Raw genomic sequence first — 22,933 nt, forward strand, 5'->3', positions numbered from 1 at the left:
GAGAGTTTCACGTCCAATTTCCTTCTGAATGCTCCTATCCCTGTGGCCAAGTGTCTGGCTCTACTTGATAACTCCTCCACTACAGTGCTCTTGAGACTGGCAGTTCAGTTGAGTGGCAGCCCACACTGCAACACCATGTCATCTATTCCGTGGTGCTCGTTTTTAAACAATAACAGCTTGTATTTATATATATCTTTAATGTAGAAATGTCCTACAGCATTTTACAGAGAGGGAAGAAAAAACAGACAAAAATAGATAAAAGGAATGGATGCCAAGCCATATGGGAGAGAGAAGTTCTTCTGTTGTATCTAAGGCATACATTGAGATCTTTGCCTTATTGCTTTACTACAATAAGTTAATAGTTCCAGTTCTTTAGTCAATTAGATTAAATTGAGTGGCTCAATTGGAAAAATCATATTTAAGCCAATTTATGTGTAACTGATGGGTTTTTAAAAAAACTAATATTGTGTAAACAGCAAATTCATTATGGAACTTCCCAACATTGGCCAAGATTTTCTGATTGTAATGCAGACGGTAATCCAATTACCGTTAGTGTTATGATCGGAAAACCCAAATGAGCTGATCTCGCATGATAATTAGGTCAGCTCATTTAAATGTTTAAATATCGCTCCCAGTGTGTTGCGCTCTCACAATCGGAGAGTGCCAAGTTTGCGAGGCAGGACTTTCGGTACCAAGCACATCAATGACTGCTTATACATACAGGTCATTATGTACAAATATGCAAGCCAGCAAACCTTATGCCAGAAGACTCCTGAATCGGCTATAGGTCACTGGATTTTTTTGCTTCTTTCAGGAAGTTGGGGAGGAGATGTTTGATGCATGGGGATGAATCAGCCTAAGAATGAGGGCGAGCGTGTATGGGTCTGAGGGCCTTTTATTGTTCTGAATGCACAAATTTAAACCAGACAACTGATGTCTACCACAAGCAAAATCTGTTGGTTAGTTCATTGACTAGTTGTCATTATTTGCTAATGACTTTCAAATATATTTTTGTCCAAAAATTTGAACTGCTTAATTATTTAATAAGTTTAAAGACTTTGTTGACAGATGTCTCGATCTTGATAACTAAATATCAAACTCAAACCAACTCTGTCATATTGTTGCGTAATCCAGTGAGTGAGTTGTTAACACCAAAATTATCCACTAGCGCATTTGTTGTTACATGCCACCTTAACGTAAATAGTGTTTTGGCAACATCATTGTATATGTACAGCTGCATAATGCAGGTAAATAATCTGGGGAAAATCTAAGACAAATACCCAAGCTATCTGACTAGTTGCATAGTCACATACAGTCCTAAAGCAATCGAGCTAAAAAATAAAACATGTTAATTGGGTTCAATATTAATTATGAAACTAAACTTAATGACATAATGCACAATATGGAGCTGATAATGTGGGGCTGGTTCCCAGATCATTGTGAGTCGGCTGCTGGCTATGCTTGCACCTAAATGAGCTGATCTCGCATGATAATTAGTTCAGCTCAGATAAATATTTAAATTCGCTCCCAGCATGTTGCACTCTCACAATGGGAGAGTGCCAAGTTTGTGGGGCAGGACTTTCATTACCAAGCACATCAGTGACTGCTTTTGCATATAGGTCAAAAAGACCTTTTGCGGGGTGGGAGTGGGAGGACGTCATGCTGGCAAAATTGGCCTTTGAGGCCCAACAGTCCAGCTGCAAGTAAGTTAAGCACTCCTAATGGAAGGTTAGGAATACTCAGCGGATAGATTTAAAATTTCTCTGCTGCCCTCCATTGCAGCAGCCATTTGCAATGGGTGCTGAGCATCAGTTGTATTATGGGAAACTTATATGCATTACCTGATGTACAGGCCCAACACCCACAGCATTATCAACCCCTGTGTTGTGGAAGTTAGTTCCTTTTTTCAGGCAAAGGTATATGTGCTTTTTGGCATTCAGATGAAAACAATCTATACGGCGATGTCAGCTGTAAACATGCATTTACAATAGGGAGTGTTCCATATTTTCAGACTAAAAGAAATGAGCTAAAAGCGGCTATAGTTTTTCAGCAACTTTCCTATAGTGTGGTAAATTTATAATTTTAAAGCTGATGCTACACCATTTATAACAAGATCCAAATCACTTCTGAAAGTACTGATCAGGAGCTTTGCCGCAGGTGGTATAACATTATCTCTTTCTCCTCAGGGCTGTGGGAGAGCGCTACCGCAGAGAGATGCTGGCACATGGTGGTGGAAAAGTACCTATGCTCATGGTGGAAGGTAAAACAAAATCATGTTTCATTTTATTTTCACTTTAATGTGGTGCTTTTACAATATATCCAGGGAAAAGGAGAGGGAATGGACTATAAACTGCATTCTGTTTTCTGTTGCATTTAATAGAACACTGATGCCAGCTAACGAAATAAAAGAATGTTAATTTAGTAGATTCATTTAGAATTATAATAATCCTAATGTTGTAAGAAATTCATTCAGTAGCTAGTGGTCTCCCATATTTAATAGCCAAAACAATCAAATTGTGAGAGATGTAGTGTATCTTGTTATTATGTTTGTTTACGTGCTTGTTCTTATCTCATACCATCTGCAATTATGTGACATTTTCTCCAAATGGAATACATGTTAAAATGAAATATATAAAGTTCCATTAAACAAATAGCTTAAATAAATAAAATATCATTCAAAAATCCTTTTCTTATATTTCTAAATAATTTCAAAATCATTAAACAACTTGGAGCTTGGTCAGCTGTGATGTTCTGCCAGATCTATTCCGACCTCCTGCTGTCTCTTACTCAACTCTCGACCTGCTACTGCTGCCTCCTGCCCTCTGAACCCACGATGATAGAACATCACAGCTGAGACTGAATTGATGTAGTAGACAGAAAAGTGTGACAAAAAAATGTAAGATTTTTAATATGTTATAAATATAAATAGGTGAGGACATTAGATCTAGGAAAGTTCTTCTGTTGAGCACAGGATTAATTGTCTATGGGGCAAAGTTTAAAGGTAAGGGTATCAAAAGAAAAATGAAAAAAATTTCAGGAGAATGATAGATTGGAGGTTGGGAGATCAGAGACCGGGGCAGTGGGATATAGGAGTGGGGGGGGGGGCGGGGAATCGGATGCTGGGTCGGGGAAGCATTCCTGCTCCTCTCGGATCCACATTCAGGTAAGTAAATTGCATCTTAACACTGGTATTTTGATGAAGGGCTAATCATAAAACGTCAGCATTTTCTGTTTTTGTTCCCGATTTCCAGCATCTGCAATATTCTGCTTTTTGTCTAATTTATATTACGTCACTGATATATGGTCAGACACAAACCATTTAGAATATTGATTAGGGCAATCAAGTAGAGTACTACAAAGAGGAGCCATCAAATTGTGTACTTTCACATATCGCATAAGTATTGCTATGATAGGGAGTTGTTGAGCACTTCCATGCCAGTTTACATCCTTACTACAAGAATGGTTTCGTTCACTGTAGGGGCCTCAGCTAAACAGACATTGTAGTTACTGTGAGCTCCTACGCTAGTTGGAAGGAGGTTCTGATTCAAGGTGGTAACTTTGATTGGCAGCTTGATGAGTCAATCCTCGGTGCACAGAGCTGAAGAACCAGTGCCCTACTCTCTCTCTCTCTCTCTTTCTCTGTCTCTGTCTGTCTCTTTTTTTTCTAAGATCTTTAGGTAGTCTAAGTCTGAGCCAACCAGAAATGGAGAGATCCTTATCTCAAGCCAGGCTCAGGTAGGAACACCTATGGTCTGTTAGTGTCAGTTAACTTAGGACTGCTAATTTGTGAGTGAGTTTAGCTCGTAATAGGGACAAGGTTGTGCATTCTACTTTATGTTCACCATGCTATCGAATCATATCAGGTCTTGTTTCATCAAGTGTTTGTGTGGCTCATCTTCAGAGGGATAAAGAAGCATATGGTGAAAGACACAAGTATCTGGTGATGCTATTGTTATACCCTTGGCTAGCACACAGGTAACTCAAAGCACTTATGGAAATGTCTGATGCCACTGAACCCAAGTAGGTATCTACTGCAAACCCGAATTTGTAACAATAACCATGACATAGATTGTTAAATTAAGACTGGTGTTCTGACTAGATAAGATCACTTTTCAGCAGCTGATAAACTGTCATCTTCGATCATTGGTCTCAACTGTGGCAGTAAGCCCAATTTTAAAAACATGTAGATTTTTGAAGGAAAAAGCAGGAGAAGCGTCTGGCCTAGTGATGAAGCGGAAGCCAAATTTCAACAGTTAAATCCCTCCCTTACTCTTCTGATTGTCATCAGAATAGTCCTGCCCTAGGACACGATTGCAGCAATGCCCATTGGACATGATGATAAAGTGGAAATTTAAGAAAACGGCAAATAGAAACAGTGCTTGTCACCATTAATTAAAGCTGGAAAATTGGATACATAATGGTAATTGCACAATTCCATGTGTACACTAGTAGAAAATTGATTTTAACTGGTGTTTGTTGGTACTGCCATGAACACTATTAGAAAATAGGGAAAATCCCAGCAAATATTTTTTGTTTAGGGCAAAAGATCCTTCAACTGATGGTGTTAATTCACATTGGCAAGACAAGACTGGAGGAACTTTGAATTGTAATTCAAACATATGATTACTGACTTTTGAAAGTTAATATTTAGAACTTAAGCTTCCTGCTTTGTCTTTTCGTACTTCAATGTTAAAGCAGGCTAAATGCTTAGAGTAGGACACACCTGCTTTACTCTTTAACCTGTGTGGTCTTTTTTTGCATTGTCTGACTTCTTTGCCATTATGATAGTAAGTTTATTCTGGGATGAGGTTCTCTCATTTGTGAGAATGTCGTCTCCAGACTTCCTCAAATATAATTCTTCAAAGTTCTGTAACATAAACAAGTCAAGTGATTGCATTCAAAATTGAGGGAATTGTTCCCGCAGACATGAAGACACTTCATAATTTTTTTTTACTATGCTGCCATTCCAGTGCAGTTCTGAGAGAGTGCTGCACTGTCAGAGGTGCTGTCTTTCGGATGAAACATTAAAAACCGAGGCCCCGTCTGCCCTCTCAGATGGACATAAAAGATCCCATGGCACTTTTTGGAAGAAGAGCAGGGGAGTTCTCACCGATGTCCTGGCCAATATTTATCCCTCAAACAACACCACTGAAACAGATCATCTGGTCGTTATCGCATTGCTGTTTGTAGGACCTTGCTGTGCGCAAATTGACTGCTGCATTTCCTACATTAGAACAGTGGCTATACTTCGAAAGTACTTAATAGGCCGTAAAGTGCTTTGGGAGGTCCTGAGGTTGTAAAAGGCGCTAAATAAATGCAGGTTCTTTCTTTTTCTTAACTAGCTTAGCATTGTCCCAGGGACTCCATATTCATGTCTGTTCTTGATCTCAGCTGTGCCGTTTTAGGTAGGATCTGAGCAAAGAAGGGAAAATTGAAGAATTGCTCCAGGGCTACTCTTGTGCACTACCAGTGGCCAGTTTACAGAATGGAATTTGCAAATTCCTGTCTGCTCTTTAGGCTGGGGCATGAAGGAAGAAAAGAAAAAAACTAACCTTAGGATTAGAAACAAATCTAACTAATTTCAAGTTTGCACCATTATTTTCTTTTCAAAAGAATTATTTTTTATCCAGTAGTTTTTAAGTTAGTCTTTGCTAATATTCTGTTTTTTTAATAAATTATTTAGTACTTTCATTTTAAAAATGCTAATAGGATGAATTATACATTTGAACTCTTGACCTGTAATTGCTCTGGCAGGAAAACACAACCTGAACAAGAAGGAAAACAGGTGTGGCTATAACCAGCTGGGATACTGTGCACTTCATGAAGTTGTATGAACAGCAATCGTTTTAGCCAGCAGTAACTTCAATTATGTATAGTAGGTTAATAAGAAATGGTTACCATAGCATTAACAGATGAGTTTCCAGCTTTGTACTTGTGTTAGGTTCTAACTGGATAAGCAGGATGAAAGTTGCCTCTTGCAGAGAGCTGTCATGGGTCACCAAACTGGCCTAGTTCCAAAATGGTTTGTTGGTCAAGGTATGATCTTCTGATCAAGGTAGAATAATTAGCTGAGCTCCTGTGGCATTGCTTATAGGTCTAGAGTGCAGTTGTGATGTTTAGCATGGTGTCATTCCAGTCTGGGAAATGGAACATTTTGGAGGAGGAATGTAGGAAATGGTGCACAGCGGAAACAGGGGAGTGGGTCAGGGCTAGAGCACAGCAAGGGGGCTGGGGTATTGAGCACTGCTGGATTCGGTGCACTGAGAGGGGAGCACAGTAGGAGGGGGAAGGGGTTAGGACTAGTGCACAGCCAAGGATACAGCAATAGAGTAGGTTACAGGATTTTAAAATTAAAACTACTGGACCTCGGGTAAGGGTTTACTTGCTGAATGTCAAGAACACAGTGCATTATGATGGCTACTGTTCTGAAACGTACTATACCAATAGAACAACTAGCGAGGAGGAGGAGGAGATCTGATTTCCAATCAGCAAGCTGTAATTGAGACAAAAATTTCTTGTTTATCCAATTACAGAATTTGGATGTGTCTTCAAAGCACCCGATTGTTTTTGTATAACTGGTAACAAGATTGGTTATTTTCAGAGTGAGCCATAACTTCCTATTTGTAAGGTTTAGTACTGTAATAGACTGAGGAAAAAGGTGCAGCTTTAAGTGCATTCTGGGAGTTGTAGTCTATCAGAGTGACATGCAAATTGATAATGGTGCCTTCTTGGAGTATGCTACTTGATTGAGCCACTTACTCATATACCTGGGCAGTGCCCCTTTAAGGCCACAAACTTGCTTTAAGTAAACACAGGCCAAAAGGTCATTCAGAGTTTAATTGTTTCTTTAGGGAACTTTGACTTTGGAATTTGCCCACAAATTGCAGCCTAATATGTATATTCAGCTGAGAAGCACCTAGCATTTAAGATTGTTATTTTGTAAGGCTGTAGGTCAGAATCCAACATGAATATCTGGGCCTTTTTGCATTTTTTAAAACTGTATTTGCTATGATTATTTTTGAAATTATTTGTGACTCCTGTGTTAATATTTTGTGTTATTGTGGGGGTTTCTCTATATATGTTTCAGATGACTGGGTTTCTTCCCATTTCGTGAAGATTGTTGCAAGAAATTTGCAAATGGGCCAATAAGCTACAAGAAATTTGTTTAGAATAAATTTGATTAAACTTACCTACAAAGTGTGACAAAGAACTGTGACACAAGAAGCATGATGCCTGAACTGTGCTGGGCAGGATATACGCATACGAGTACTGTTTTTATTCTATTACTATTGCGTTATTTATGGTGGGTCAGACTATATGCTACATTATAATGACAGGTGTTATGCCATGTTAGAAAGAAAGAACTTGCCTTTATATAGTTTAATTTTATGTAATGCACAGTGTATTATCAGATTAATTTAGTTATGGTGACTGAATAGTCTAGAGTTTCCTCTGTGGCAAAACTTTTTTTTATTCGTTCATGGGATGTGGGCATCGCTGGCAAGGCCAGCATTTATTGCCCATCCCTAATTGAGAAGGTGGTGGTGGGCCGTCTTCTTGAACCGTTGCAGTCCGTGTGGTGAAGGTTCTCCCACAGTGCTGTTAGGTAGGGAGTTCCAGGATTTTGACCCAGCGACAACGAAGGAATGGCGATATATTTCCAAGTCGGGATGGTGTGTGACTTGGAGGAGAACGTACAGGTGGTGTTGTTCTCGTGTGCCTGCTGCCCTAGTCCTTCTAGGTGGTAGAGGTCGCGGGTTTGGGAGATGCTGTCAAAGAAGCCTTGGCGAGTTGCTGCAGTGCAGCCATGGTGTGTCAGTGGTGAAGGGAGTGAATGTTTAGGGTGGTGGATGGGGTGCCAATCAAGCAAGCTGCTTTGTCCTAGATGGTGTCGAGCTTCTTGAGTGTTGTTGGAGCTGCACTCATCCAGACAAGTGGAGAGTATTCCATCACACTCCTGACTTGTGCCTTGTAGATGGTGGAAAGGCTTTGGGGAGTCAGGAGGTGAGTCACTCGCTGCAGAATACCCAGCCTCTGACCTGCTCTTGTAGCCACAGTACTTATGTGGCCGGTCCAGTTAAGTTTCTGGTCAATGGTGACCCCCAGGATGTTGATGGTGGGGGATTCGGCGATGGTAATGCCATTGAATGTGAAGGGGAGGTGGTTAGACTCTCTCTTGTTGGAGATGGTCATTGCCTGGCACTTGTCTGGTGCAAATGTTACTTGCCACTTATCTGCCCAAGCCTGGATGTTGGCCAGGTCTTGCTGCACGCAGGCATGGACTGCTTCATTGTCTGAGGGGTTGCGAATGGAATAGAACATTGCAATCATCAGCGAACATCCCCATTTCTGACCTTATGATGGAGGGAAGGTGATTGATGAAGCAGCTGAAGATGGTTGGGCCTAGGACACTGCCCTGTGGAACTCCTTCAGCAATGTCCTGGGGCTGAGATGATTGGCCTCCAACAACCACTGCCATCTTCCTTTGTGCTAGGTATGACTCCAGCCACTGGAGAGTTTTTCCCCTGATTCTTATTGACTTCAATTTTACTAGGGCTCTTGATGCCACACTCGGTCAAATGCTGACTTGATGTCAGGGCAGTCACTCTCACCTCACCTCTGGAATTCAGCTCTTTTGGACCAAGGCTGTAACGAGCTCTGGAGCCAAGTGGTCCTGGCGGAACCCAAACTGAGCATCGGTGAGCAGATTATTGGTGAGCAAGTGCCGCTTGATAGCACTGTTGACGAAACCTTCCATTACTTTGCTGATAATTGAGAGTGGACTGATGTGGCGGCAATTGGCCAGATTGGATTTGTCCTGCTTTTTGTGGACAGGACATACCTGGGCAATTTTACACATTGTCGGGTAGATGCCAGTGTTGTAGCTGTACTGGAACAGTTTGGCTAGAGGCGCGGCTAGTTCTGGAGCTCAAGTCTTCAGCACTACAGCCGGGATGTTGTCTGGGCCATTGGCCTTTGTTGTATCCAGTGCACTCAGCCTTTCTTGATATCACGTGGAGTGAATCGAATTGGCTGAAGACTGGATTCTCTGATGATGGGGATATCGGGAGGAGGCTGAGATGGATCATCCACTCGGCACTCCTGGCTGAAGATGGTTGCAAACGCTTCAGCCTTGTCTTTTGCACTCACGTGCTGGACTCTGCCACCATGGAGGATGGGGATGTTTACATAGCCTCCTGCTCCCGTTAGTTGTTTAATTGTCCACCACCATTCACGACTGGATGTGGCAGGACTGCAGAGCTTTGATCTGATCCAAATGGCTATTTGTAGATTTTGGACAGACACAAGTTAGATAAATATTTGAAGTAGAGGAAGATATAGGACTATGGTGAGGGAGCAGGGCAATGGGATTAGCTTTGTGTTGCTCCAACAAAGAGCTGGCACAGATACAATGGGCTATAAGAACTCCTTCTATTCTATAAAATTTCTATGGTTCTAATTACTTCCCGATGTCTGTTGTAAATTGGCTCTTAATAATCCTGAGCCTGTGCCCTCTAATCGAGCTGCCCTAACGTATCAGGAAGAATTGATTCAGGTTCACTACATCACATTAAGTATTTTTAAAAACTCTATATGATTCTCTCAGGAGAGATTGTCTCCTTTCTAGGAATAATAGCCCTAGCTTATCAAGTTGCTCCTCATAGTTCTTTATGATCAGCCTCGTTACACTTCTCTGCGCTGCCTCTGGGGTCGTGGATGACCTTTACATTGCAGCATCCAAAACTATATGCAGTGTTCCAGATGGCCTGACTGGGGCACTGTACATCTTTAGCATAACCTCTGTGAATTTGAACTCAGCTGATTTGGCAAAATAGCCAGCATCCTATTTGCTTGTTTATTGCTGCATTGCAGTTTTTAGACAAGGTGGGCCCGATATTAGGAGGGCGGCGGGTTCGCAGCGGGGGGGTCGACTGGGCGCGTGGGTAACGCGCCCGGTGAAATCGGGGTGTTCCGCACGCAATCGCAGGCTAATTGGAGCCACTTACCTTTGCTTCCGGGTTTCGTGCTGGAAAGCTGCGCAGCAGGCGGACTGCGCATGCGCAGCATAGGCTGTCAGCTGGAGGAGCCCTATTTAAAGGGGCAGTCCTCGACTGACTGATGCTGCAGAAAATAGGAAAAAATACAGCATGGAGCAGCCCAGGGGGAAGGCTGCTCCCAGTTTACTGATGCCTCATGCCAGGTCTTATTGGTTGGGGTGAGGAGGAGGGGGAGGACAGAGATCTTCCCCCCGGCGGGCGGGAGGAAGTGGCCTGCCTCTACCACCAAGAAGGCCTGGCTGGAGGTGGCAGAGGAGGTCACTTGCACCACCAACATATCGCGCACCTGCATGCAGTGCAGGAGGCGCTTCAATGACCTAAGTAGGTCAGCCGAAGTGAGTACACTTACTCATTCCCCTACAATCCGTCTGCCACATCACCGCCCCCACCCCACATCTCCTTCTGCGCTGCCAACACTACTCTGTCACGTCACTCCTCGTATCCACTCAAACCTCATCCTCATCTTACCTGCACTTACTCACCTCGCCAGTACTCATCCCACCACAACCACTCAACCCAATCCTCGTACAATCTCATGGCTCTATCTCGTACTCATCCTCTCATGCATCTCTTTCACAGTCAGCCTCACTCAACCTGCCACTACCTGTGCTGCAACCACAGGGCATGCATCACATTTGTGCAGTAGGAAGCGTAAGGCAAATGTGTTGTGAGCATGAAGGGGATGCACAAGGGTGTTTGAGGATTTGTCATGGTTTTTACCTATATTTAATTTCTGATCAACTCACATAACATTATATTGTCACCACTACTGCCACGTCTTTGCGAATCTTGTCTGGTTTGTGCAATAATGCCCTTTCCTGAGGATCGCTATCAGACCCACAACTGATGCCACCCATTGTGTCACTGCAGAGTGTGTGTAGGTGTATTGCAAGGTGTGCAGACGACTGAGCGATGTCGGCGATGTCCCCAGTGCCACCCTGGAAGGAAGCGAAGGAGAAGTTGTTGAGGGCAGTGGTGACTTTGACAGCGACAGGTAAGAAGATGGTGCTCGGGCCAGCCGGGAGCAGCTCGGCATGAAGGAGGCTGCAGATGTCCACGACTACATGTCGAGTGACTTTGAGCCTCCGCGTGCACTGCTGCTCAGAGAGGTCCAGGAAGCTGGGCCTCTGTCTGTGAACCCTGTGGCGAGGGTAGTGCCTTCTGCGACGCATTTCTCTGCGGTTGCCCTCCCTCCTGCTGTGCAGGTGGATGTGTCACAGCACTGTGTTGTGGAGCTCCACGTGTCAGAGGTGGACGGCGAGGCTGGTGATGCTGTTCGTCCTCCGAGGAGGTCTTGACTGCAGCTACAGCGGCCCCCATCTGGAAGATGTACATTTGAGGGGGTCTGCAAGGTAGGTAAATGTGACTGGACAACGGGGTAAGTGTGCAAGTTGGTGAATTTGATTGTTAGGAGGAGGTTGGTGGAGGCCAAACTTTGTCCAAAGTGACAGAGTGGCCTCCTGCAATGAGTGAGGGTCTCCCCCCAACCTGTCAAATGGACCTTTGCAGCTGCCACAGGCTGATGGCTGCAACACGTCCATTTCAACTGGGAGTGTTTCCCCCAGTACGGGAAACACTCCCAGTTGACTTGAAAATCCCACCCCTCCTAAAATATCAGGTCTGTAAACGACCTGAAGTACCTGGTTAATTACTTCAAGTGGCACCCCGCCGGCTTTAATTGCCGGCGGGAGTCCCACATGCGGGGGCTGCGCGCGCATGTCAGCGCATTACAGGGGAACCCGGAAGTGGGCGGGTTGGAGCTGGGCTCCAGACCCGCCCCGGGAATCCCCAATTTTCGCAGCCTCCCCCCCCACCCCGCCACGAACGCACCCGCTCGGGGGTGCGAAAATCGAGCCCGGTGAGTTACTAATGAATTAACATGCCAAATGGGCCCTCTTCTTGGTTCAAGTAGAAGTTTTGCAATCAATTTTCCTAGGTCAACTCATTTAGCACAGCTTCAGGTGCAAATTTGGACAGATATAAGGAGCACATTATTGGTGGAACTGGAAAATTGCATGCAAGTGAAATTTAAAAGGATGGCGACAATTAAAGGGGACTAGCCTTTGGAAAGCCTCAAAAGACATCTCGATCCATTAGCAGCCTACCCTGAGCCCCATCCCCAACCACACATTCCCTCTCCCCCCTGAGCCCCCATTCCCAAGTCTACCTCTCTCCCCTCGAGTGCACATCCCCTGACTTCCATTTCCCAGTTACCCTCTTTTTTCCCAAGCCTCCCTGTCTCCTGACACCCAGTCCCCAACACCCTCGCCTCGGATCCCCAGTCCCCTGTCTCACTCTCCTCGGACCCCCAATCTGCTGTCACTCTCTTTCCCCCTGCTCTGTCCCAGTCCCCCCATCCCTGGTCACCCACTTTTCCTTCCCCTCCAAGCCTCAATCACCTATCCCCTGCCCCAGAGTCCTTGTTCACCCTAGTCCCATACCTCTCCCTGCTCCATCTCTCCACCGGCCTGTCTTTTATCTCTCATCTCTCTTCTTCCACCAGCCGTTCCTGTTTCCGGTCACTCCTAAGCAGGGGCCGGCTCTCTGCAGAGCAGGAGGTGATATCACCAAACCGGAACCTTCTCTGAGTTGGTGACGTCACGGAGTGGGGGGACTGCTATTACGCTGGGAGATTTAAAGCGTAAAGATCTCCCGGGCTGCCAGCAGCAGCACCCGCCAGATCAATGTCCCATTCCGGAGACTTCCACGCAATGCATGAGGTTTGGCATTCTTACGTGCACTTCCTCACCACATCAAGTTGAGATGTCTGGGAGGAGTTCCTGGAGCACCCCAGGAATTATGCCCATTACACCCTCAGTAGGCCTCAACAAAACTCTTGCCAACTGAGGGCCAGCATGAGTTCTGTGGAGGACCCAGAAAGGGCCCCAGACCTTAAACAAAGGGAATTGATTGAGTAATTCTCACCTACAGGCCTGCGTAATAGCTGAAGATTTTTTAAAAATGTTTTTAGTCTTCATCTCAGGAAGGGCCTCGAGATCCTCTTAGTGGAGCAGCTTTGGACTGCTGTGTTTTCCGTCAGCGGATTTGGGTGGGCTGTGCTGGTGCACTCTTACTGAGGTGGGCTGTCTGCTTTGACTATAATTGACCTAATCCCTACAATTTGGGATGGGGTCTGAGTTGCCTGACATTAGCTGATCTACAGCCCATGCCCCCTGTGCAGAAAGCCCATTTGACTTTCAGGTCCCCAATTTTAAAATATGCTGAAACAAATATTTTGGTTTTATTGCAAAAATAATGTTTACAATTGGTCGAGTAGAGTTCTATTTTCTATTCTGTTGCTGTAGCTCTAGACAAAATACATTTCAAGCAAAAATCATTTACATTTCTGCAGCTTTTGTAAATAGCAGTGTGACCTTATCAATTGCCCAAGGAAATTTACATTGAGAGTTTCAGGTTTAGAGCGGGTGGTGACCCCTTTCCTGACCCCTAGATCATTTGTTATTATCTACTCAGATATCTTAGTTGCCAAGAGCAACACAGTGGAATATGGCAGTATTCACAATCTGTGCTGCTATAACAACAATCTTCCATCTTTAATAATTCTGCACAGCTTCACTGGGCACAATCTTTAACTTTTAACTTCCAATTTTCTAAAATTTTGATACAAAGTGTTTATACATTGAATCAGCTGAGTTAAGTCCTACAGTGTTGTTATTAACTTTTATGTAAATTTTACTACCTATATTTGTGGAATATTAGCCCACAAATCTGTAGCACTATTATTTATAATACAGTCTTTTAAAGTATTTGCCATGGGTTCCAGTGTTCCAATTCTTCAAGTTCTGCTATGTGCATAACCACTAATTTGCAGCACTGGACAAAGCTTATTCATGTTTGCAGACACTGTTGAAATTGGAAACAGAAACATTTGTTTTGAAAAAAAGTTTTAAATCAACATATGGCTGACCAAAGATTATCACGTCCTGAAACTTGCTTTGAATACTGTGGTGAAATATGTGTTAAAGAATGCCAATACGTCTTAAAATTAGCGCACTATTGTGTTTTAGCGTTCTAGAAATTAAAGGAAGTGATTTAACTATTAGTACCATTAAAACAATTTGAACTTCACACTTATTGTTTTTGTATTTTGGCACCACTCAGTATCTCTCAAGTAGAGAGTTCTGCTCTCAGATCTTGTGTCATGCTTTCAGAAAGTCAAAAGATTGACAAATGTTAATGAAGGCAATCCATATGTGGATCAGCATAGAACTGACTGGGTCCAAATTTGTCTTTCAGAAACCGCAACTCAGTTATTTGTCAGCATTCTGATAATTGGGAGTGAATGTATGTCTGTCTGTTTGTTTCTTTTTCTTTGTCTCTTTCTCTCTTGTTCACATGTACATATATACACACTTTGCGCATGTCTGTCTGTGTTTACAAGCGCCATCAATGTGCCAATGCCATTTATTGAAATATTTGCCAATTGTTTTGTTTTGAAATATGTTCAAAGACTATCTCTAACCCAATGCTTAAACTATCATTACAGAGTGGCAAGAGCTGTTAACTGTCTTGAAAGCTAATAATACTGTCTGGAAGATGCAATTAACATTCCAGTGATGGAGTGTTTTATGTTAACTTTCTTAATATCCGGACCACAGCTGGAAAAGACTGGACTAAGATAAACCCTTTCAAAAAATTGCACCCTGAAATAAAAGTCCATATTTAACTGACTTTATATGATGCCAGTTTCCTGCAATCTATTAAAAGGAATACTCAAGCATAAGGCCTACAACTTTAAATCCAACTATTTCTGTGAAAAATACATACTTTTAAAACATTCACTACATCGCTGTAGGCCTCCAGATCTGGCCTCAAAATCTTGCATGACTTTGAAGCAAGGTGAATAGGAGATTGGATGAATCCCTAAGCCCACTTTTCAAGTACCTTATCTATCCTGAAGCAATTCTTAAAAATACCTCATCTGCATTCAAAGAAAGAAAAACTTGCATTCATTTAGCATCTTATCACATCTCCCAGAAACATCTCAAAGTGCTTCACGTATAATGAATTACTTAGAAGTATAGTGACTGTTGTTATTTAGATAAATATGGCAGCCATTTTGCACACAAGATCCCACAAACAGCAATGAAATGATTGATCACATTTACATGGTGTTGGTTAGAGGAGGAATGTTACCCATGGCCAGGGTATCAAGAGAATTCCTTGATCTTTCAGTAGTTCCGTGGAATCTCTGAAGTCCATTCAAAAGATTGGAACAGTCAGACCTTGATTTAATCTATCGTCCAACAGACAGAACCTCTGGCAATGTAGCACTCCCTCAGTACTGCACCAAATTGTCATACTAGCTTATTGCTCAGTTCAGAAGTGGGACTCAAACCCACAACCTCTGATTCACACAACTAAGCCAAGCTGACACTTCAGCAGGTGAACAGCCAGTCCATTGTAAACAGTCCAGTAATTCAACAGGTTGGACGAACGAATGAATCTCTTTCCATACACTGAGCTAGTAAATGGCCTCTCATCAGTGCGAACACCTGGAACTCGATTTTCAAATCAAAGTGCGGGGGTAGGGGGGCTGGGGGGCTGGGAAAATCGTGAAAATCCTGATTGGGTAAGGAAGCCGGCTCCAGCCCCAATTAAAGCCGGCAGGCTGATATTTAAAGCACTTATTAACGTTGTTGAACTTGTTGAAGTTGTTAATTTCCTGGTGATTGAGGCAGGGGAACAATTTTCATTCAGCCTCAGCGTGTTTCCCATGATGTGGGAAACACTCTATGTTGTAGGAGACATGTTTCAGCCAGCTGCCATTTGGACATTTAAATGCCTGTTTGACAGATGGAGATAAAAGGTAAGTTATTGCAGCAGGGCGCTCTCAGACAAACTTTTGACTGGGAGTTCTTTGTGTTTAGACTGAAAATTCTTGGTTTACACTCAGAATTCTTCTGTTTATGCATATTTACCAATTTTTCGGATCCCCTCAAACTGACACCATCAGGATGGGGTGGTGGGGGGGAACATGATGGCTGCATTCACCACTACATCTGCGGACGAGCAACATCACCGTCCTCGCCAGGCAGTGTGCACTTCCGCCACTTGCAGCACCACAACACAGTGCTGTGCCACTGGGACCTGCACAAGAGCACAGAGGGCAACAACAGAGGGAGCGACGTCGCAGGAGGCACTACCCTCGCCAGAGGGTCTGCAGACCGAGGCTCAGCTTCCTGGACCTCTCTGAGGAGCAGTGCATACGAGGCTGAGAGTGAATCACCAGGTGGTTGCAGACATCTGCAGCCTCCTTCATGCCGAGCTGCTCCCGGGTTGGCCGAGCGGTATTGTGTGTTGTTTTGGGTGCCCTATTATAGAAAGGACATTAAAGTCATTGAGCGTACAGTGCAGATTCACCAAGGTGATGCCAGGGTTGGGAAACTATAGTTTTGAGGAGAGACTTGAGAAATATGGAGAGACTATTTCCTCTGGTTGAGGAGTCATTGATGAGGGGTCATCAATTTAAAATTGTTACTAAAAGAAAAGAGATCAGGAGAATGTTTTTTAATGTAGGAGAATGCTTTGTTACAGGGACTGGTTGAGGCAGAGACCATCGCATCCTTTAAGAGAAAATTGGTTAAATATTTGAAGTTGAGGAAAATACTGAGCAATGGATAGAGAGTGGGGCAGTGGGGTTTATTTTGGAATGCTCTAATGAAAAGCTGGCACAGATACAATGGGCCAAAAGGCCTCTTTCTGTGCTGTAAATTTCTACAGTTCTAAATGCTCCCTGATATCTCTACTAAAGTTGTCCTACACAACAGTCAGCCTCCACCATCTTATCCTGCTGTCCTGGCATATCAAAGTATTGTTTTGGGTACCCTTTATCGCATTAAGTATCATGGGCTCGACATTGCCAGGGCTGCGGATTCGCAGCGGGGGGGCTATTGGGCGCAAAGGTAACGCGCCCGGCGAAATCTGTCTGCCCCGCGCGCAATTGCAGCCTAATTGGATCCACTTACCTATTCTTCCGGGTTCCCCACTGCTGAGCTGCGCGTTGGGCGGACTGCGCATGCGCAATAAGGTCTGTCAGCTGGAGGAGCTCTATTTAAAGGGGCAGTCCTCCACTGACTGATGCTGCAACAAATAGGAAAAAATACAGTATGGAGCAGCCCAGGGGGAAGACTGCTCCCAGTTTAATGATGCCTCACTCCAGGTATCATTAGATGGGGTGAGGAGGAGGGGGAGGACAGAGATCTTCCCCCCGGCGGGCGGGAGGAAGCGGCCTGCCTCTGCCACCAGGAAGGCCTGGCTCGAGGTGGCAGAGAAGGTCACCTGCAACACCAACATATCATCCACCTGCATACAGTGCAGGAAGCGTTGCAATGACCTAAGTAGGTCAGCCAAAGTGAGTACGCTTACTCATTCCCCTACATTTTGTCTGCCACATCATCGCCCCCACCCCACATCTCCTTCTGCATTGCCAACACTACTCTGTCACATCACCCCTCACACCCACTCAAACCTCATCCTCATCTGACCTGCACTTACTCACCTCACCAGTACTCATCCCGCCACTACCACTCAACCCAATCCTCATACAATCTCATGACTCTATCTCATACTCACCCTCTCATGCATCTCTTTCACGGTCAGCCTCACTCAACCTGCCACTACCTGTGCTGCAGCCACAGGGCATGCATCGCATATGTGCAGTAGGAAGCGTAAGGCAAACGTGTTGTGAGCATGAAGGGGATGCACAAGGGTGTTTGAGGGTTTGTCCTAGTTTTGACTTCTATTGATTTCTGACCAACTCACATCACATATTATATTGGCACCACTACTGCCACGTCTTTGCGAATCTTGTCTGGTTTGTGCGATAATGCCCTTTCCTGAGGATCACAATGAAGACCAACACCTGATGCCACCCATTGTGTCACTGCAAAGTGGGTGTAGGTGTATTTGCAGGGCTCTTTTGTGCAGACGACTGAGAGATGTCGGCGATGTCCCCAGTGGCACCCTGGAAGGATGCGAAGGAGAAGTTGTTGAGGGCTGTGGTGACTTTGACAGCGACAGGTAAGAAGATGGTGCTCGGGCCAGCCGGGAGCAACTCGGCATGAAGGAGGCTGCAGATGTCCACGACTACATGTCGAGTGACTCTGAGCCTCCGTGTGCACTGTTGCTCAGAGAGGTCCAGGAAGCTGAGCCTCTGTCTGTGGACCCTGTGGCGAGGGTAGTGCCCCCTGCGACACATCTCTCTCTGCGGTTGCCCTCCCTCCTGCTGTGCAGGTGGATGTGTCACAGCACTGTGTTGTGGAGCTCCATGTGTCAGACGTGGACGGCTCGGCCGGCGAGGCTGGTGATGCTGTTCGCCCTCCGAGGAGGTCTTGACTGCAGCTACGGCGGCCCCCATCCGAAAGATGTACATCTGAGGGGGTCAGGGCTCTTTTGTGCAGACGACTGAGAGATGTCGGCCCTGGGGTAAGTGCAAGTTGGTGAATTTGATTGTCAGGAGGAGGGTGGTGGAGGCCAAACTTTGTCCCAAGTGACAGAGTGGCCTCCTGCAATGAGTGAGGGTCTCCCGATAGCGGGTGCTAAAATGGAGCCCCATATGTCTCAATAAAATCTTCTCAGAAATTTTTCTTTTCAAGATCATATAACCCTAGCTTATCAAATTGTTCCTCACAGTTCTTCTGACATTGCGGATCAGCCTTGTTGCTGTCCTCTGCACTGCCTATGGGGACCTGGAGGGCTCCCCTTATGTTACAAAAAATGAAAACTATATACTTTATAGTACTAGAGAAGTGACCGGACCATAGAACTGTGCAGCATCAGCATGGCCTCTGGGATTTTTAATTCAGCTGATTTGGCAATATAGCCAGCATAATTTTAGCTTTGTTTATTGCTGTGTTAGTTTTTAGACATGTGAGTGACGAGTCAAGTAACATTCCTAACTTTCTTTACTTCCCTGTTGGCAAGTTCAGTCCCATCCATGGAGTACATGTACCACCAAATTGCATTTGTCCATATTGAACTTCTGTTGTCAATGATCAGTCCAGATGCAAGTCTCATCAAGCTCTCTTTGTAAGATTTTGGCTGCCTCCTCTGAGTCCACTATTTCCCTCGCTTGGTGCCGTATGCAAATCCAGATCATTTACAGATACCAAGAACAGGAGGGATCCCAGATTGGATCCCTGGTTCACCCCACGCAATACAATGCCCTCCTTGTGACCTAGCTCAATTTCTCTATTTCTTTTGCTTTTTTCCTTTCAGCCAGTTGCTAATCCATGCCCTTGTTTACCATTGGTGACTACTGACATCAGTTTCCTGGGTGGAAGAGGTTTTACATTAATTATATTTTATTTAAAAAATTTCCCTCGTGACAAATAGTCATTTTAGGTTCACCCAGTCTCCTATTTGGTGTTACAGAATTTTAAAACAAGGTTTTACATTTATGCTTTAGCCAGACAGGCAGTGAAAGATACTTGAGTAATGCTGGCTGGTCACTTTTGCTGCCTTAGCACATCCCTCGGCAAGAAGGAAATGAGGAGGTGTGCACAAATCTTTCTTGGAGAAAGGCTTTCATCCGCTGCGCCCCCCTGGGAGTCTGGATGGTGGAGCTATTCACCTGTGGAGGGCAACATGGTGGAGCCCAATCACGTCGGCCCACCTTCCACAAGAGGGGAAGAATGGTGGTGACCTTTGCCGGGCAAGGTCCTGCAGGCCTCGCCTCTCTTCGGCACCTCATCGCACCATTCCTTTGTGCGCGAGTCTGGACGGTGGAGCTGTTTGCCTGTGGTGAGCGTCATAGCGGAGCCCAATCCCGCATGCATACTCCAGTAGGAGGGATTGGTTATTGAATGGGAGCGGCGGTCCCCGCTGATTCCCCGCACCCTCCTCCCCAGCCCAGGGGATTTCCAGAGACTCGAACGCGCAATCCAGGCCAACAACTCCCAGTTTGTAGTACCAAGGAGGCGCTGCACTGTCGGAGGTGATGCCGTCTTTCGGCTCGACTCATGAGGTGAGGTTAGAAAGACTTGGGACCTTCCAGCCTTGAACAGAGGTTATTGAGTGAGGACTTCAGAGACCGGAATAAAATATCGAGAGGAAGAAATAAATGTTAATCCTATTTCGATGCCTGGAGTGGGCTCAGTGCAGGGGAGCGACGGCAGAAACTGGAGACTTTCAGGAGAGAGTTAAATGCTGCAATGGGGAGGATAGTAGGTTTGTACAGAAGGATAAGCTAGCTGCGTTATATACATCTTTTACCACTGTACATTACTGCTAAACCTTAATGCAAAACCTTTATAAATCACTGGTTAGGCCTCAGCTGGAGTATTGTGTCCAACTCCGGGCACCACACTTTAGGATGGATGTCAAGACCATGGAGTGGGTGTAGAGGAGATTTAGCAGAATGATACCAGGGATGAGGGACTTCAGTTATGTGGAGAGACTAGAGAAGCTGGGATTGTTCTCCTTAGAGCAGAGAAGGTTAAGGGGAGATTTAATAGAATGGTACCAGGGATGAGGAAGTTCAGTTACGTGGAGAGCCTGGAGAAGCTGGTATTGTTCTTCTTAGGGGAGATTTAATAGAGGTGTTCAAAATTATGAGTGGTTTTGATAGAGTAAATAAGGAGAAACTGTTTCCAGTGGCAGAGGGTCGGTGACCAGAGGACACAGATTTCCGGTAATTGGCAAAAGAATCAGAGGGGAGATGAGGAGAAATTTATTTACGCAGCGAGTTGTCATGATCTGAATGCACTGCCTGAAAGTGCGGTGGAAACAGATTCAATAGTAACTTTCAAAAGGGAATTGGATAAATACTTGGAGGAAAAATTTGCAGGACTATGGGGAAAGAGCAGGGGAATGGGACTAAATGGATAGCTCTTTTAAAGAGCTGGCACGATGAGCCGAATGGCCTCCTCCTGTGCTTATGATTCTTATGAGTCTCTTACAGCACTCCAGACATTCACAGTAAGGAACCAAGAGGCAGTGGTAAAGACCTGGATTGAAGTTACAAAAAGATCTGCTTCTGAACCTATACAGTGCAAAAAAAGATGGAGTACCCTCATTTAAAAAAAATCTACTTTAATCACTGGGTTTTCCTTCATGCAAAGATAGTTATCTACTGTTTTCACGTCAAATATAATTACTGGTAATGAAAATGTGCTTTACATCCAGTTCAGTGTTGCAAGAGCTAACACATATCTTTTCTGTGAATTTATCGGTTGATCCAAATTATTATATCTGCTTTCCCGTATAAATGGTGGACTGTTTAATCTGCTGCAAGTTTAAATGTAAATGGCTCACTATTTAATTGGGCTGAGTGCTGCACCTCCAAAGAGGAGAAAGTTAGCTGCACAGTAGCTCCAGGCAAGGGCGAGTCCATCTTCCTATGAGAACCTAGACTCTGATATAGTAAGGTTGCAATTCAAAATGAGCCACAGTAGTCCCAATTTGTATAATTGTTGCGTTGGATCAGTTACCGCAAAAGCTGTCTTTACAATTAATTGAAAAAAGAAACATCTGAAAAAGTCATGGTGTCTGGTTGAAATAACACATTGTGGTAACTGTTTCACTTATAGAGCTGTATAATTGCTAACTAACTCCCACAATAACTTGAAAGACTTCCCTGCTGTGCTTGAGGTACACTGTTAGTTGTGGTTAGAGAAGAGGAAACTCAGTATTCTTATACTGGCAAGTTTACAAAAGCAAACTACTCACTTCAAAAGATGACCATTGACAAACCACATTATTATAAACCTTTATTCTTATGGAAAGGCATTCGTTTTCCTTATCGGGTCACAAAGGATTCCGTTCAGATTCATCCAAACTAGAGATTTATTTAAATTTGAATGCATAGTGTTAACTATTCAGAGTATTGACATCAAGAATTAAGCTATTGTTCAACCTCTAAAATGAATGAGCCTCAATAGTTATGGTGGGATTTGCAATTGATGTTTGGTGATGTATTTGGTAAACTTGTACAACAACAACTTGCATTTACATAGCCTCTTTAACATAGTAAAACGTCCCAAGGCACTTATATAACATAACTTGTATGGTCATCAAAGCGAGGGTATTGGTATGGGGAGTGACACCAGGCACTCAACCGTGGATTTTCCATTCGGGTTTGTTTGATTTACAAGTGTAAATCGGGCACACTCACTTGGAAATTGGGCAGAGTCTGTCATGCTAGATATCTGCTCACTTAATATCACCTGTAATTTGCCATGGGTGGGAAATGTTGGCGATGGAATCAAACAGGTGGGAATTTAAATTAAATATTCATTCGGGGCACACCTGACATTCTAGTGTCTAGGGCATCAGTTCCAAATGACATTGATCTAAAACGGGCCTCCAGGATTGCTAAGGATTCTGCTGTTAAAAAACTTGATTTTAAGAGCAAAGTAAGTCAGTTGATTCTCTTCTCCCCTACTCCCCTACTCCTCCTGCACCATTACCGACACCTATGGGTTCCTAATGGGAGTTCCCTATCTAGGTGTTTGGAAGAGGAGGATCAGTGGGTGAATAGCAGTCAGGTCAGGCTGCATGAGAGGTGCTTTGCACCCCCACATCCACGTGTGAAGACACAAGTAACTGTAGATGACTAGTACATGCGGGTCAAAGTAAGTTGGGCCAACAGACCTGGTAGTACTCTTAAAGTATATGAGTGCATGACCACCTGTAATGCTGAATGTTTCCCACATGAAGGAAGGCATGCCAGTGTGATCAACTGCCAATTTAACCTGGCTGGCCACACTCACCAATATGATTATCCGTATTTGCAGGTTCTGGCGAAATTACCTGGCAACAACTTTGCGGCCTTCACAGGTTCTAAGTCAGCAGAGAACCATGCTATCTGCTGCAGAGACATCTGCTGGTACCAAGTAGCACAGTGCTGGCAC

General features: G+C 44.4%; 1 protein-coding gene across 1 annotated transcript in view; it reads left to right on the forward strand.

Moving 5' to 3' along the window:
• Positions 1-22,933, forward strand: part of LOC137322874 (mitochondrial intermediate peptidase-like) — a 139,107-nt gene that overhangs the window by 108,425 nt on the left and 7,749 nt on the right. Inside the window, exon 18 of the mRNA XM_067986050.1 lies at positions 2,187-2,260. Within this exon, the coding sequence (XP_067842151.1) occupies positions 2,187-2,260 (74 nt within the window). The remainder of the gene's footprint in view (positions 1-2,186; positions 2,261-22,933) is intronic.

This window comes from Heptranchias perlo, chromosome 6 (genome assembly GCF_035084215.1).
Source record: "Heptranchias perlo isolate sHepPer1 chromosome 6, sHepPer1.hap1, whole genome shotgun sequence".
NCBI classification, from domain to species: domain Eukaryota; kingdom Metazoa; phylum Chordata; class Chondrichthyes; order Hexanchiformes; family Hexanchidae; genus Heptranchias; species Heptranchias perlo.